At 39.5% G+C, this 17,615-nt stretch overlaps 2 protein-coding genes across 3 annotated transcripts in view; both read left to right on the top strand.

Annotated features, from left to right (window-relative positions):
• Positions 1-6,945, top strand: part of LOC109529513 (ATP-sensitive inward rectifier potassium channel 10-like) — a 19,020-nt gene extending 12,075 nt beyond the window's left edge. Inside the window, exons 3-6 of the mRNA XM_019892919.1 lie at positions 2,872-3,083; positions 4,040-4,171; positions 5,616-5,793; positions 6,449-6,945. Coding sequence (XP_019748478.1) covers positions 2,872-3,083; positions 4,040-4,171; positions 5,616-5,793; positions 6,449-6,822 — 896 coding nt within the window. The 3' untranslated portion in view covers positions 6,823-6,945. The remainder of the gene's footprint in view (positions 1-2,871; positions 3,084-4,039; positions 4,172-5,615; positions 5,794-6,448) is intronic.
• Positions 6,946-10,917: 3,972 nt separating this feature from the next.
• Positions 10,918-16,767, top strand: LOC109529524 (uncharacterized). Of its 2 annotated transcripts, XM_019892950.1 has the most exons (6): positions 10,918-11,064; positions 13,216-13,521; positions 14,952-15,227; positions 15,534-15,626; positions 16,431-16,472; positions 16,544-16,767. In XM_019892950.1, exons 1-6 carry the CDS (start codon positions 11,010-11,012, stop codon positions 16,747-16,749), a joined length of 978 nt encoding a protein of 325 aa, XP_019748509.1. In that variant the 5' UTR covers positions 10,918-11,009; the 3' UTR covers positions 16,750-16,767. The 2 variants fall into 2 exon arrangements, with proteins under 2 accessions (XP_019748509.1, XP_019748510.1); XM_019892951.1 differs by lacking the exon at positions 13,216-13,521.
• Positions 16,768-17,615: the final 848 nt, after the last annotated feature.

Raw genomic sequence — 17,615 nt, 5'->3', positions numbered from 1 at the left:
TTCGGTCCAGGCAACCCCGGTTCAAACCCTGCTCGGTTATCTGTGAAACTACAGCACTTGGTTGTTTTTCTTGGAAACCCTCGAAAGTGCATGTCAAATACGCCTATAGTGCAGGACAAGTAACAGTCACTGGTAGTGTAGAGGTATACACACCGGCATTCGGTCCAGGCAACCCCGGTTCAAATCCCATGTATAGTAAGGCGTTTTTAGCCAAAAAAAAACGACCATGTATAGTAAGGCGTTTTTAGCCGAAAAAAAACGACCATGTATAGTAAGGCGTTTTTAGCCGAAAAAAAACGACCATGTATAGTAAGGCGTTTTTAGCCGAAAAAAAACGACCATGTATAGTAAGGCGTTTTTAGCCGAAAAAAAACGACCATGTATAGTAAGGCATTTTTAGCCCCCCCAAAAAAAGCGACCATGTATAGTAAGGCGTTTTGGACTGAAAAAAAGAGACCATGTATAGAAAGGCGTTTTCAGCCCAAAAAAAAACGACCATGTATTGTAAGGCGTTTTTGTGAAAATACAACACCAAACACTTCGGTAATTTTCCCGTGAAACCTCAATAGATGGCATCGTATCTGACCAAAGTGCGCTGCAGTTCACAGTTACTGGTAGCGTAGAGGTATACATGCCGGCATTCGGTCCAAGCAACCCCGGTTCAAACCCTGCTCAGTTATGTATGAGAATACAACACTGAGTTACTTTTTCCTGGAAACCCTCGAAAGTGCATGTCAAATACGCATGTAGTGCAAGACAAGTCACAGTCACTTACCGAAAAAAACGACCATGTATAGTAAGGCGTTTTCAGCCGAAAAAAACGACCATGTATAGTAAGGCGTTTTTTTACCGAAAAAAACGACCATTTTTAGTAAGGCGTTTTTTGCCGAAAAAACGACCATGTATAGTAAGGCGTTTTTTACCGAAAAAAAACGACCATTTTTAGTAAGGCGTTTTTTGCCGAAAAAACAACCATGTATAGCAAGGCGTTTTTTGCCGAAAATAACGACCAAGTATCGGAAGGCGTTTTTAGCCGAAAAAAATGACCATGTATAGTAAGGCGTTTTGGGCGGAAAAAAAAGACCATGTATCGTAAGGTGTTTTTACAACCAAAAAAACGACCATGTATAGTAAGGCGTTTTTTGCCGAAAAAAAAAACGACCATTTATAGTCAGGCGTCTTTAGCCCGAAAAAAAACAACCATGAATAGTAAGGCGTTTTTAGCCGAAAAAAACGACCATGTATACTAAAGCCTTTGTAGCCGAAAAAAACCACCATGTAAACAAAGGTGCTTTTTGCCGAAAAAACGACCATGTATAGAAAGGCGAAAAAAAGGCCATGTATAGTAAGGCGTTTTCAGCCCAAAAAAAACGACCATGTATAGTAAGGTGTTTTTAGCCGAAAAAAACCATCATGTATGGTAAGGCGTTTTTAGCCAAAAAAAAAAAAAAAACCCGACCATGTATAGTAAGGCGTTTTTAGCCGAAAAAAAAGGCCATGTATTGTCAGGCATTTTTTGCCGGAAAAAACGACCATGTATAGTAAGGCGTTTTTTGCCGAAAAAAAAATACCATGTATATAGTAAGGCATTTTTAGCCGAAAACAACGACCATGCATAGTAAGGCGTTTTTAGCCCAAAAAAACGACCATGTATAGTAAGGCGTTTTTAGCCCCAAAAAAACAACCATGAATAGTAAGGCGTTTTGGACTGAAAAAAAAGACCATGTATAGAAAGGCGTTTTTTGCCCAAAAAAACGACCATGTATATAGTAAGACGTTTTTAGCCGAAAAAAACGACCATGTATAGTCAGGCGTTTGTAGCCGGAAAAAACGACCATGTATACTCAGGCGTTTGTAGCCGACAAAAACGACCATGTATACTCAGGCGTTTTTTGCCGAAAAAAACGACCAGGTATAGTAAGGCGTTTTTAGCCGAAAAAAAGACCATGTATACTAAGGCGTTTTTAGCCGAAAAAAAAGACCATGTTTTGTAAGGCATTTTTTGCCGGAAAAACGACCATGTATAGTAAGGCTTTTTTTGACGAAAAAAACGGCCATGTGCAGTAAGGCGTTTTTTCCCGAAAAAAACAGCCATATATTGTAAGGCGTTTTGTGATTTGTTCCTTGGTGCGAGTGTGAGCGCGAATAGTTGTGTCCCGGAGAAGAGGATCAGAAAATGGATAGCCACACACATTTTTGAGAACGCACCGGATGGCCCGAATCGAACCCAACGAACTAACTATTCGACTACCAGGCAGGGAATGAATACTCTATATTGTCCCTCGGTGTGAGTGTTAATGTGAATAGTTGAGTGGGGAAGAGGATCAGAAAATGCACGGCCACACACATTTTTGAGAAAGCACAGGAAGGACAGAGCAGCACAACGCCGACGTACTAACCATTCGACTAACAGGCATGGTAGAATCCCTCGCTGAATGGAGAAAAAGTCCTTAAAAATGGCTAAATTAGCCCTTAAAAAGTCCATAAATAAAAAGCAAGTGCTATCGGTACTTGCCCATCCCTAATATATAGTTGTAGTTTTATTATAAAATAGTTGAAAATGTTTTTCATGTTGAATAAAAAAATATATATCAGGAAAATTCCACTATCTTGTGAGAAATTAATGTTTTTTTTGAAGGCCTGCCCAAGAATATTTTTTTTTCCCCAAGAAACATTGTAATATTTAGAAAATAATGTATCGTTTTAATTGTCCATACATTTGTTCATGAAAGCAGAATTAAGTCAAATTGTTTTCAAGAAGCATCGGAATGTTTCTTTTTTTTTTAAGAGAAAGTCATCATAATTGGAGGATTTTTTTTTTTTTTAATTACTGATTCCACCCCCCCAAAAAAAATCCAATTGTGGTTGCAGAGTTCGAGCCTCCATCCAACCACACTCCATGCGTGATGCAGATGCAGACGCTGACGGGCGCCTTCCTCTTCTCGCTGGAGTCGCAGACCACCATCGGCTACGGTTTCCGCTGTATCACCGAGGAGTGCCCCGTCGCCATCGTCCTGCTCATCATCCAGCTGCTCATCACCACGCTCATGGAGATCTTCATCACCGGAACGTTCCTGGCTAAGGTGAAGGCTTTGGCGTGAACGCTAGCTGGCACGCAAAGTGGTAGGGGTGCGTCCGCCTGAGAAGGGGCACCTCTGCAATCAGAGAAAAAAATTAGAACGGCGAGCAAAATGACTCGCTCAATACAGCAGATGCATGTTTATTGCTGGCTAATGGATACATTTGCCGTCCACAATCATCAAATAGTGACGAAAAAACAAGACTGCTTGTCAGAATTTTATGATTTTCTTTCAAACTATGGAAATGACATAAAGTATGACAAAGCAATTTTTTCGATTTGAAAAAAGGTTGCGATTACAATTTGATTGAAATATCTAACTTGCTCTCCAAAGCAGATTTGTCGTAAGACTATGACTTTTTTTTCTCACAAATTATGGCATTATAACATAAAAATACACACGACACTGTGTTCATTATATTTCAACTTTTTTTGGAAAACAATAACATTTTATTCTTGTCAGAATGATTTTTTTAAATTATTTTTTTTCTAAAAATATCTCTGTTGAGTATTACATTGCTTACGAAAATAATGAACTTTTTCATAAAAAAGGTTTAAAATGTGGAGACTTTTTTTCTCAAAATATACAAATTGCCACAAAAACCCCCAAAGAAAAATACTTTTATTTGAAAAAATGTGAATCTCTTGAGATTACAATTGAAACAAAAAAAATCTAACATTTTCTTCCAAAATAAGACTTACTGTCGTAACATGACAACTTTTTTTCCACCACACAAATTATGACTTTCTAAAATTCAAAAACGTTTTTGTAACAGGATCGTTTTTCGAAAAAATAATTATAATACTACTAATAACATGGCTTCATTGCTATGATATGCTATACAGTACAAACGGCAAAAGCGCTCGCCACGACATCTGCTAGCCAGAGCCTGAGCCGCACTGTATTTTTGCCGGTGCTGCAAGAGTTTTGTGTGAATGTTCTGTGGTGTGGGAGCTCAGGTGGCGCGTCCGAAGAAGCGAGGCGAGACGGTCAAGTTCAGCCAGCACGCCGTGGTGTCGAGCCAGGAGGGACGCCCGTGCCTCATGATCAGGGTGGCCAACATGCGCAAGAGCCTCCTCCTTGGCTGTCAGGCAAGTGCCCACCAGACTTTTCTTCTTTTTGACCAAGCGCAACACCCCTGTGACACGAGCATGCAGTCTTAATTTATTAAAAAAAAAAAAAAAAAAACATGCAAAAAAATGTAACCCAAAGTGCTTGAAAAATCAATCCATTCACACAGTGCGTCTTCCTTTACGGAAAGTGAGACACAAAAAGTTTGTATTCTTTATGAGGAAACTGCATCATCAGTCGTCTTTCTTTACTTTTCTTTGTTTAAACGATATCTATTTATTTATTCATATATTTATTTAATTTGAGGAAATTGCAACATCAATACGGCAGTTATCTTCTTTTTAGGGAAAGTGCAACATATGTGGTTTGTCTTGAAACAGTAGTAGTTAGTTTTTTTCATTTTTAAGGAAAGTGCAACAAAGAACTTTGTCTCTTAAGGGAGAGGGCAACATCGGCAATTTGTCTTTTGCTTGGTAAGTGCATCATTCGAACCGGTAGTTTTTCTTTTCATGAAATCACATCAGAAGCTTTTCTTCTTTTTAGGAAAGTGAAAAATTAAAAGTATTAAAAGACATTGTATTCTTAGGAAAGTGTAACATTGGCAGTTTTTTGGTCTTCTTTTTAGGAAAGCAAAGTTTTTTAGGAAAGAGCAGTTTGTCTTTGAAGGGAAAGTCCAACATCATAAATTTTTGTCTTCTATTTTCCGGGGGATAGCACAACATTAGTAGTTTCGATTCTTTTTAGTAAACTGACATTCGTAGTTTCTCTTTTTGGTTTCGTTTAATTTCTATTTTTCTTCGGAAAGTAAAGTCAGCGGTTTGTCTTCCTTTTAGGGAAAGTCTGATGTAAATTGTTTTTCTTCTTTTTCGGAGAGTTCAACGTTAGCCGGTTCGTTTTTTTTTCAGAAAGCACAACATAAGTAGTTTGCCTTCTTTTTGGGAAAGGTTAACGTTAATAGTTTAGAGAAGTGCCAAAAAATTAGTTTGTCTCTTAAAGGAAAATGCAGCATTGGTGTGTGTGTGTGTGTGTGTGTGTGTGTGTGTGTGTTAACAAAAGTGCAACATTAGTAGCTTGTCTTCTTTTTAGGGAATTGCAATTTCAGTCGTTTGTCTTTTAGTGAAAGTGTGACACCAATAGTTTTTCTTTTTCAGAAAGTCCAACATTGGGAGTTTCTCTTTATCAGTCATTAGTTTTCTTTTTCGGAAACGGTAACATGAATAATTTGTATTCCTAGGAAAGTACAACATCAGTTTGTTGTCTTCTTTCTCGGAAAACAAAAACATCAATAGATTGTCTTCCTTTGATAGGTCAGTGCAACATTTGTTTTTGATTCTGTAAGAAAGCGAATCATCAAGCGTTTGTCTTCTTTTGAGGAAGAGTCAACATCAATATTTCACCTTGTTTGTGAGCAAGTAAGTTCAAAGCTGATTACATGTTCACAATGAGCGCCGGGCATTTGTCCAGGTGACGGGTAAGCTGCTCCAGTCGTCTTTGACGAAGGAGGGCGAGACGGTTCGCCTGGACCAGAGGAACGTGGCCTTCCAGGTGGACACTTCCAGCGACAGCCCCTTCCTCATCCTGCCACTCACTTTCTACCATGTCATCGACGATGACAGCCCTCTGAGGGCCTGGGCGGCCAAGGGTGCGTTCTGCAAATAAGTCACATTTCCATTTCAGAAAGACTAATTTTTGTCATTTATTTTAACCCGTGGTAATAGTCTTTGAAAGGGAGAACATTTTCCATTTTGACATTTTGGACTTTTTTTGTGGGAAGTTAGGGTTTTTTTTTTGGAGGGGGGAGGGGCGGGGGTGGCGGCAGTCACAATGACACGTTTTTCAGAGAAAAAGTCAGTCTAAATAAACTTAAATAAAAAATATATCTCACAAGTTCACGTTGATCATGTTACAAAACCGTGAGAATTATTTTTAATCACATGCAAATTCTGTCTTTTTTGGGGAACATTTCTTTGCTGTTTTTAAAATATTTTTTTCTGAAAAGAAAAAGTCCATCCATTCCATAATCTGCTTATCCTCACGAGGGTCGCGGGCGTGCTGGGGCCTATCCCAGCTGACTTTGGGCGGAAGGTAAACTACACCCTGAACTGGTTGGCAGTCAGTCGCAGGGCACATATGGAGACAAATGATCATTCACACCCACATTGACACTGCCGCTGAGTGGGAACCGATCCCACGCTGCCCGCACACAACTCCGGCATGTGTACCACCACACCATCAGCGACTCAATGAGAAACAGTCTATAATCCTAACTAGGTTAAGTCATATCCATTTCCATCCAGGCGGCGGCTGGACTGATCCGGAATTGGCCGACTTTGAGCTGCTGGTCATCCTAAGCGCCACAGTGGAGCCCACGTCGGCCACCTGCCAGGTTCGCACCTCCTACCTGCCCGACGAGATCCTGTGGGGCTATGAGTTCCCTCCTGTGGTCTCCCTGTCGCCATCGGGCAAATACGTGGCCGACTTCGCCTTTTTCGACAAGGTGGCCAAGAGCAAGGCGCAGCCCGTCTTCAAGCCGTCAGAGGGCCAGCGACACGGCTACCAGAGCAACGGCGGTGGGAAACACGCCGACGGCTCCGACCCGGAGAAGATCCGCTTGGAGCAAAGCTACCGGGAGGAGCGAGGCCGTGTCAGCGTTCGCATTAGCAACGTGTGAAAACCTGATATGGGACTCGTTTGTGGACTGCGGTGCCGTCTGCCTCACAGAACCTGAGCACAAACTATGGAAAATCAAACGGCACTGAAAAATAAACTGGCGAGTGGTGGCAGAGGTTCTTTTAAAGAAGAAAGAACAACGGTAACAAATGTATACTGTTTCAGGTGTCCCAATACTTTTGTCAAACAGCCACACGTTCACTTCCAGGAGGGTAGTGATGGGCCAGATGAAGCGGGACTTGTGTCTCGAGCAAAAATGGGTGTGCCAAATGAAGCGCATATTCGGTGCGTCTCCCCCCCAAAAAAACTGAACGATGACAAACGAGGTCTCGGTTTGTCTGGAATATATCATTGGTTCATTCAACGTATTGTTGTCTCATAACGCCGGAGACCTTTCCACGTGTTGTCGGTGTTTGTAGTGAGCTGAAATTTAGTTGTCGAATTGGGGAGTCATACTGGACATGAGTTGTTTTCACTCATTTTCTTTTTAAATACTTTTGGTCTTTGTAAAAGTCAAATGTTCATATGGCACAGTTGACAGAGCGACAGGTCGCAAGTTTGAACCTCGTGGATGCTGAACAGTTTTAAAAAAGTACTTTAAGGTGATTCATCAACATTGGACTCACTATATTATGTTTTACTCACACCATGTTTCACTACACTCCTACTGCTAAAACTGCACTACTGCTACTTGCGGTCCTTCAGTCACTGTTGGCATACAAACTTATTTTATTCTGTGTATACATTTTGCTTACAGCTTGATGATACCAGAGAGCAAATGAAGCCAAATTGCTTAAAACCATGTGCAAACCAATTGGCTTTTGCCATATTGCGACATACTTTCATGATACCGAAAAGCATTTCAAAATTTCATCTTCAATACTTGCCACTGAACAGCAAGTGTCAGTAGAGGACCTCATGTGAACGAAGCATCGCGTCATGAATTCATTTTGCCCATCACCACCGGACTGGTCTCAAGTCTTTTGTCCAAACTGCACATTTTCACTTCTTGTCAGAGTCCCAATACTTTTATGCAAACTCCATATTTTCACTTCCTGGAGGTGCGCAACACATCCCCCCAAATTTCACATTTTTACTTGTCTTAAGCGTGCCAATTCTTTTGTCGAAACTGCCCATTTTCACTTCCTGCAGGTATACCCATTCTTTTCAAATTCCACATTTTCATTTACGCCAAGTGTGCCGATTCTTTTTGTTCCCCAACATTTCCCTATTTTCGCTTCCTGTAAGTATCTCAGGACTTTTTTCCTATCCTCCCATTTTCACTTCCTAGATTTGTGCCATTTTTTTTTGTCCAAATTCCACATTTTCACTCCTTTTCAGATGTGCCAATGTTTTAGTCCAAACTCCCCCATTTTCACTTCCTGTTGCCTTCCCTACTCTTTTGTCCAAACTCCATATTTTTCCTTCATATATTTTCAGTGTAAACTCTTGTTTTGTATTCTAACACTTTGTCAATATCTACAATTGGCCTTCTGGTAGGGATGACCGCACCCCCCGTTGCTTTGGCGTGCACTTCAAAAAAAATTATCTGGAAGCTCCACTCGACGAGCCGGCATTATCATTGTGCCTTTCTACAAGTGACTTCTTTCTGGCTTCTGATTACCTGAAATGGCCTCAGAGCGCCCCCCTGTCGGGGTGGCATTTACTGGACACCTTTCAAAATACAAAGGCTTTTAAATGAGGATATAAGAAGGAATATTGATGCCACACGAGAAAGAGTCCAAATAAAATACTAAGAATACAAGACAACACTACAAGAATAAAGTTGCTCTTTGGGGAAGAAAACGTCACATGTAAAAATATTCGTATGCTGTAATTAGGATCATGAACAAAAGTCTTGATATTCCAGGAATAAAGTTATTTTGGAGGGGGGGGGCACAATAAGAATATATTTTTAGTTTAAATAAAATCAGACTGTTCTTGGAAGAAGACTTAATTGTTTTACAAGAATAAAGTTGTGTTTTGGAGGAAAGTAATGTCATGAGAATGAAGCATTACATTTTCAGACAAAAGTCTGACTCTTGTTTGAAAGAGTCAGAGTTTGTAAAATAATATAACGTCTTAAAATCTTCGTAGAATAAAGTTGTATATATGACTTTGGATTTTAACATTTATATTGTGTGTCAAAGTGTTCTGGAAAGGTTTGAGGAATGTTGCGATGTTCATGGAGTATTTAGGGATTAAATTGTGTTAAAAATGTTCATTTTTAACAAATTCATATCATATAGGTAATTGTAATAAAATGTTTTAGCTCTGAAAATGTAACCTGCAAGTACAAGCCTACTTTTGGCCCACACTGTATTTTTGGAGATTTATTTTCTAAAAAAAAAAAAAAAAAATCCCATAAGAAAAGTCGTTATTTTTATAAAAATACACTATTTTTTTGGGGGGGTGGGGGGGGGCAAAAAAACAAGGTATCTTTTTGAAAAAAGTTACAATATTACAAACATCATTTTTTAAATTTCTGTTGGAGTAGTTGATTTATTTTCATAATATCACATTTTTTGAGAGAATCCAGCTGTGCCGTGAAATAAGAGTTTACTTCATTCCGTGACCATACTTGTGCCTCAAAACACTCATCACATATTTTTCTCCATTGAAATGAATGGCAACACAACTAATCTGTTCCAGACACCACCCCCCAAAACACCAAACTATATAAAAAATTTGCACAACAGTATTGTACTGTATAAAAGCACTTAGGGACATTTGCTCTCCACATAAGCCGCAGATGCAAAAAATGTGTGCAGAAAACACGACTGAATATAACATCAGATTATTATTATTATTTTTTGCGTCCTGAAGAGAGTGGCTTTTTCTTTCTCCTTCTTTTTAAATATCTGTGTATGTGTACAGACTTGACATCAGAAAAAATATAAAATATTTTAGGAACTTTAACAAAAAACACTAACGTCTAACCTTGCGTGTGGTGTTTTCCATGAGACAATAGTGCATGTGTGTGGTTATCGGAAGTCAATGGCAGCCTTCAGTTGGAAATTCAAATATTGACACAGTTGTTGGAAACAGGTTATCAAAAAAAAATGTCCCCACCCACACACTTTCCCCCAGACACCTGTTACCGGTTTCCTCTTGTTTCACTGTCAGTTTGTGTGTATGTTTTCAGTCTCAATGTTAAAGTGACTGTTTTCAGTTTGTGTTGCTCATGTAAAATGTATGGCAAAAAAGCACTTTTGAAGACTTTGTGATAGTCGCTAAGTAAACAATGTACATTCACTTACATTTACTGGCCACATTAGCCTTGAGGTAGAAATTGGCTTGGGAGCGCTCCCTCCCTCTGAGTGTTTTTTGTTTTTGAAAATGTAGCCCCCCCCAAAGCCATTTATTTCCACATAGCAACATGAAATCTAACAGGAACAACCACCCAAAAAAAAAAAAAAAGTCTCAAAAATCCATGTCTGAAAGGACATTGGAAGTCAACCAATTTAATTTCAAGAATCCATTGAAGTCCAATTTTTACCATTTCCAACACTATGAAAGGTGAACTCCATCAATAGTTTTTGTCCACTTTCCTCCAAAATTTGGTCCTTGTATACTGGAGAGATGCCCAACACCAAATTGCCAAAAGTTTGAATTTTTGTTGGCCAAATTTGACGACTCACCTTCAAGCATTCTTATTTTCTCATAAAGTGGCCAGTAAATGCAAGCTTTTGTCATTACTTGACGATGTGTACCGGTAATTCTGTTTAAAAAAAAAAAAAAAAAAAACTCGTGACATTTTGTTTGCAGTCCCAACTCTAAGTAAATACTGTACTGTCAGAGATAAAGTCACACTCTAACAGAAATCCCCAGGCTGCTAATTTAAATACAGGTTTAAACAAAGTTGACACCAATGTAAGCAAATGTGAATAAGAGTTTACCGCAACTGCCTGTTTGTTGTCATGATGGGGTGGGTGGCTACACAGGACGCCAGTCCTGGGTGTTGCGTTTTGTGCTACTCCGTGAGTGGAGTCTTCTTGAGTCAACTGAAAGCAAATTGAAGCGTCGCATAGTTAGATTTTTCCATTCTGAGACTTTAATCTCAGAATTCTGACTTTAAAATCAGAATTCTGTGAGAAGCTTGACAGCCTATTTTTTATTTTTTCCTTCATTGGCCATACTGTAATCCTCTTCCGCGTTTGAAACAAAGATCTTCCTTCCTGAAGCGACATGGCGCTGGTTGTGTTTCTGTTATTTTCTCTGCTACAAATACGTAAAACGCAAGGTAAGCGCATCTGTTTTCTTGAGTTGTTTGGCTCAGTGCCAGTAGGAACCGCCCAGGAAACTTTCCATTGAAGTGTAGGGAAAATGCAGAGTTTACTGTGATGTCTATGGAGCCACAACAACAGCTGTGGTGAAAAAAAGTGTGTGTGACGAAAAGAAAGCAAAAAAAGTAAAAAATGTTTTGGGAGAATGAGTTGTTGTTTTGGGGAGGAAAAAAAAAACATTTTATTTTCTGATGAAACCATTTTATTAGATTTTTTTAAAAAATGCCTTTTTCACTTACCCCTTGTACACCACAGAGACCAGACGGATGATACAAAATGACTCAAGAATTATACCAAGTACACAAGGCAGTGAGAAGTATTTTGTCAGAGGGGTGCTTGTCCAACTGGACAATATTTGGCACAAAAACAATTGAGCAACTTTGAATTTGTGACGTTACCTAATGATGTGACACGTGCAACTGGCAACGAAACCACATTTGTCTGGTTTGGCTTCTCTTTTATTTGCATGAAAACACTCAAATAGGAATTTTTTTTGAAAGCGTAAGCTGCACTTCTGGGCAAATGAAACTTGAGAGTTCTCGTCATGTTTAATGTATGTTTCCCCAGATAAGGCATTCAAAAAGAAACGGCGCTTGCAGTGTGTCTAACCACGCTTCCTGTTCTAATAACCGAGTTCCTCTTCTCATTGACTTTTTTTAAAAACTCGATTTGAAAGGGAAATGCATTTAAAAAAAAAAAACAAACTGAAAAGTATGACTTTTTTTAATAAACATCAGAATCTTGTGAGAATAAAACTTGAAAAATCGAACGTTGCATTTCATCTGAGAAGGAAACCAATCGTAATATTCCACAAACAAGTTTTAAAAAAGTTTTTAAAAAATTATTTATTTTAAAAAGCAGCAATATTACAATGTGATATTTAAAAGGAAAAATACGATTCAAGAATGTTTCAATAGTACAAAGAAATCACTTTTGAATAGTTTTTTTGCTTTTTTTTTCCCCCCACCTAAAAATAATTTTATACTCGCAAGTAGAGTAAAATGTGGTTACAGGGTTCCCATGCTTCCACTTGCTTTTTATTTATGGACCTTTTAAGGACTTTTCTGGGCAAATTTAGCCATTTTTGAAGGACTTTTTCTCCATTCAGCAGGTGATTCACGGTGGATTTAATGAACAGAAAGCCACATATCACTGAACTGGTGTTCAAATCATTGCTGGAAGGAAGGACACATCTTTATTTTTAGCGGCAATCAGCTAACACTTTATTTGACATACTGGATGTCAAATTGGCCCGAAATGACCCAAAGTGCTCACGTGATCATCATCGGAACTGATCGGAGACAGCGGAAAAAGCAGAGCGGGAACCAGGAAGCGGGGTTTGAGGGGAAGGGCGCCAGGCGCATTTTCCGACAAAACTGTTCATTGGAAGGGTGGGGGGAAATGACATACACAAATGAAATGAACAACACAGGTTAATTCTTAAAAGATTTTTATTGATTTTAGAAGCTTTCCCTGAAAATTAAGGACAATTAAGAACATAGTTTTACAACTTCTTTTTTTAATGGATTTTTTATTAACTTTAAGGACCTGTGGGAACCCTGTAAAAAAGAAGATTAAGGGGAGATCTTTTTTCATAAATTCTCAAATAAATAAACAAACAAACAAACACAACAATAAATGAATTTTTTTTAAAAACTGTTGCAATTTGTGTTGGGTAGGTTACATCATGCCCCTGCGACCATCAAGAGGATAAGCAGATCAGAAAATGAGTGGATGGATAAAAATAAAAGCTATTTGTAAAAAATGTTAAGTGGCAAAAATCGATTTCAAATTTTTCCAAGGAGAGAAGTTATCATTTTTTTCCCTTGATAAATGTTATGATGGAAGAAAAAAGTAATATTTGCTTTAAAAAAGATAACAGTACAATAAATATGTATTGTTTTCCAAGAAAATGTCTTTTTTTCTTGGAGGACAATTTACAAAGATCAAATTACATTTTAAATCAAATGTCCCCCCCAAACCCCTTCTGGAAAAAAAGGCTAAATATAATTTAAACATTTTGGTGATCAGTTATTCAATTGTTATATTGCGAGGTTGTTTTATTCCGGTGTTGTTATTTATGATTGTTGTCATTGATTTTTTTCAAGGGTCTGCAGCAGAGAGCAAGTTTGTCAAGCTTGGAGCTGATGTCGGTTTGGATGTAAAGAAGCCTGTAGTTTTTACGCCGGACGGAGACCTCTTCTTTTGGAAGTTCAATAGAAGTTTGGACATTTTTAGATCAGACAAAAATAAAACAAACACAAAAATATATTCCACCTACCACGGAAGAGTAGTGGTACTCAAAAACTTTTCCTTTGTATTAAAAAATGTACAAGAGCCGGACGCTGGACTTTACACTGCAGTACTCAGTGGTAATGACAATAAGCTGGCTGAATACAAACTTCACATTCAAGGTATGTCATTGATTGAAAAGATGTTGATGTCCAGGGGCTTTTTGACCCAGAAAGTTTCTTGCACTTCCTGAAATGGAAGGAGAGTGAAAAATGTTCAAGGAATATCAACAACAAAAAAATACCTACAGTCTTAAAGATGCCCCGGGTCAATTTGATTACCGTATTTTCACGACCATTCGGCGCACCGTATTGTTGGGCGTAGTCTCAGTAACGGGTGCTATTTCTGTATTTGACACATACACAAAACGCACTGTATTATTGGCCGCAGCCAGGCATGGTAAAACATACGCCAGCTTAAACATACGGCATGCATGCACGCAGGCTAAAAACACGTTAGCTTAAAGCATACGGTAGCAGCTAAGACATACGGACACACGCTAAAAACATGTTTTTAAAAAGGCAACGGAAGCAAAACTGAGTTCGGTTGTACTTTATTTAGCCATTTTACAATGTACTCATGCGATTGGTACCTGCTAGAGGCATGCCTTTAGCGTCCTCTTACACGCCTACCCTTCACTCATTGGCGACTGGTACCTGCTAAGGGCGGGCCCTTTGCTTCCTCTTATCACTCATTGGCGGACTTCCGCATGCATGCCTGTCGTCACTCACGTCCACCTTTTCTCTATATAAACAGCGTGTCGGCCAGAAGTGCTCTCAGTCAGGCTTTGGAACTCGGCACATACACAACACGCACCGCATTATAAGGCGTCCTGTCCATTTTGGAGAAAATTTAAGACTTTTAATGGCGCCCTACAGTCGTGAAAATACGGTAATTGCCACATATATTAATGCTGTTCTTGGGAAACAAAACATCATAGGGAGTTCAACATGGCTACAGTCAAATTCACTCAGGATCATCATTGTTGTTTATGAAAAAAAAATGCATTGTCCCTCGGCTCAAACTGACCCAGGAACATAAGTCCAGTGTCATGAAATCCATGACCCACAAACATTACCGGTGCAAAAAACAAACATACCGGTGTGTTAAATATGCCCTGGGTCAAAGTGACCCAAGAACATGATTGGTGTTCTTAAAAATGCATCATGCCTCCAGTCAAATTGACCCAGGATAATGGCAGTCAATGAAAAAGTATATTGTAACAGGAGTGTTAAGAAATACCCAGGGTCAAAATGACCCAGAAACATTGCTACTGAGAAATTCAAGAAGTGTAACACCAGACTGCCCTGGGTCTCAACTCAACTGTATTTTATAGAGCACTTTAAAACAACCACCGCTGTATTATACATCATCATCACAGTACCTGAGAAAAGAACGGAGCAGATCAATTTGACCTAGGGCGATTATAGCCGTTTCCTCGACCTGAATGTCAATGGGCAGTCAAACATTCCCTGGGTCACACTGACCCAAGAACATTATTTCTGCCTCTGCAAAACTTTTCCACCTGTATACTAACGAATCGATTTTACAGCCGCAGTATCTCCCGTCAAGCTGGAGGTGGTGTCACTGTTTGCCGACTCAGACTCATGTAACTTGACGGTGACCTGTCGGACCAACAAAGCTCACCTCAACGCCACGTTTGAATGCCGACATGCTAACTGCACTGCACAGGATGGAGGCGAGCTGTCAAATGCAGATTGGCATCTCGCGGCCTTCATCTTAAATTCCTCTATCGTGTGCCGGCACAGCAACCAGGTTAGCGAGATGAAGGAGGCAAAGGCTCTTCAACAAGTCTGCCGGCAACATGGTGAGTACATAGTATGCGGTACATCTGGAATCTAGCGGTCTGTTGTCTGTTGTTATGCAGAACCCAGCAAAGGCAAGATTTCTATTTGTGGTCGCTTTCATGAAGAGATCCTGCAAAACTGGTGCAGCAGATCCAGAATGGTAGAAAACTCAGTGAATGTAGCATATTGTATGTGGCCACACATAGTTTCACACAGCGATCCTGTGCTGCTTATGAAAACCAGCTAGGAAAAAAAAAAGCTTACGCTTTTTAACCACCGTATAACGGGCTTAAAAAGTTGATTTCCTTTTTTTCTCTTTTCCACAGTACCCAAAGAAATCTCAAGCTTTACCTGGATCTGGATACCATTAGTATTTGGCCTTGCCCTTGGTCTTGCTCTTATAAGATTTGCTTTAAGAAGTAAGTTTTTCTCATTGTTGCTCTACTCAAATCCCGAAGGTGTTAACTGATGACGAGCACCTTACCCTAAACCTAGTCCTACCCAAGGTGCCCCTTACAAGAACCCAAGTGACATTTCATCTTGTGTAGAAAACCAATCAGAACCCCTTGTACTCCTACCCTTACCGTAGTCTAAATCATTGGTTCCCTTACACTAATCCGAGTGCCATTTAATCCAAATCTTAAACCTAAACATAAACATAGTCCCCTGACCCACGATTTAATCGAAATCCTACATCTATTCTCTTGTTCTTAGACCCCAACTGCAGTCCCAATTTTTGCCTCCTTTACCCTAATACTTGCATCATTTAATCTCAATACTGAACCTCTCAAACGCCTTATCGTCACACCCAAACCCTGGTTTCCCCTGCATCAATACCAGTAGCATTTAATCGACTGTAAATCCTAAAGTTTTCTGAATCCCTGCATCCCCAGTCCTAACAGTGAACACACATTTGCCCTCGTACCTCACCATCATTCCCTAACGCCAGTCTGAACCATAAACCCTCTGACATAAACGCAAGTACCAGTTACTCTGCCCCTGACACTGCAATGTTTTTATGTTCAATTAACAAGAAACAAAACAAACAAAAAAACAATCATCCAAGTCCAATTTACCACAGTGGAGCCAAACTTCTGTCCCCAGAACCGAACCCTTCGCTCCTTATCCAAACCCTTACACCTTTTCCGAAATTGTTTTGTGGTCATACAACTGCGAGGACGCCGTGAAAATATTGACAAGTGACTTGTGCAAATACCCTTCAGGAAGAGAAAGACAGGCCACCAGAACACCTGAAGGATGTCAAGTAAGTCCTTGAATCTTACAATGTGCACAGAAACCAAATTACAGTTTAACATTTTTTATTTGATTTGCTCGCAGATCAACCTGGAACCAAATGTGTATGGCAATGATATCGATAATGGCACTAGTCCGAACTCTACCTACTCTTTGGTGGGACATCACAAAGGACCGAGTGAGACCATGTACGCTCAAGTTCTGAGACCTGCGAAATTACCTAAGATGCTGGAAGCGGACCCCATGCAGGTCACAGGGCAGAACAACAACCCGCTATTGGCATTGTAACTACTGCTGTGAAACGATGAAAAAGAGAGATTAAAATGAGATTAATTAATTATGATCTGTAAAGAATTGATCTAATTAATCTATATTTTAATCTCATCTAAAAAGTGTGGAGTAAACCCCTATTTTCATTTTTAATTCATTACATTATTGAGGCAACCTATAGTTTCGACCACCAGGGGGAATATCACTGTTGTTTTTTTGGTAAATCTCCAAATAATAAAATAAAAATAAAAATAGAACATCAGGTCCATAAAAAGTGCTTATGTTAGCATATCAAAAACAGTAAGAACATTTTTCTGAGCAATACAAGTAGTCAACATTGACCTTGCTTCGGATAATAAAAAATAAATAAGAGCGCCTTAAATCACAGTGCTGTAAATTCGCACTTCAGAAATAACATTGTTCATCATAAATAAAGTGCTGAAATAAACATCAACCACTTCTGGTAGGCTACTGAGGACACAGCAACTATGCTGACTTCATGCCTTGTATGCGGGATGTTCTCCTCGAGTTTAGTTTGGTGAAGAGCTTTGCTTTAGCTCGCTATATTGCTAACGCTTTCGGTGCTAACATTAGCTGTGGATGCACTCGTGACTGGGTGCTTTTCATGAATGTGAGAGGCTAAACTTGAGCTGCTTCGGTGGTCAGCAAACTCTTTACAAATTAGGCACAACACTCTACTTTTATCAATAGTGCCGTCAGGTCGTTTTTGAAAAGTAAATTTTCCATTCATTGTGCCGAGAACTCTCACATGCTCCTCCATTTTCACCTCTCCTCTCCTCACCGCTCCTTACTTAGCCCGCCCAACTCCAATGGGAGCCAATCAGCTTATGCTAAACAAGCCCAAACATAATGACAGCCAATCA

Source organism: Hippocampus comes, unplaced genomic scaffold (genome assembly GCF_001891065.2).
Source record: "Hippocampus comes isolate QL1 unplaced genomic scaffold, H_comes_QL1_v1.1 scaffold255, whole genome shotgun sequence".
Taxonomy (NCBI): domain Eukaryota; kingdom Metazoa; phylum Chordata; class Actinopteri; order Syngnathiformes; family Syngnathidae; genus Hippocampus; species Hippocampus comes.
The sequence above is the reverse complement of the archived record's forward strand: the minus strand, read 5'-3'. Positions and strand labels throughout refer to the sequence as shown.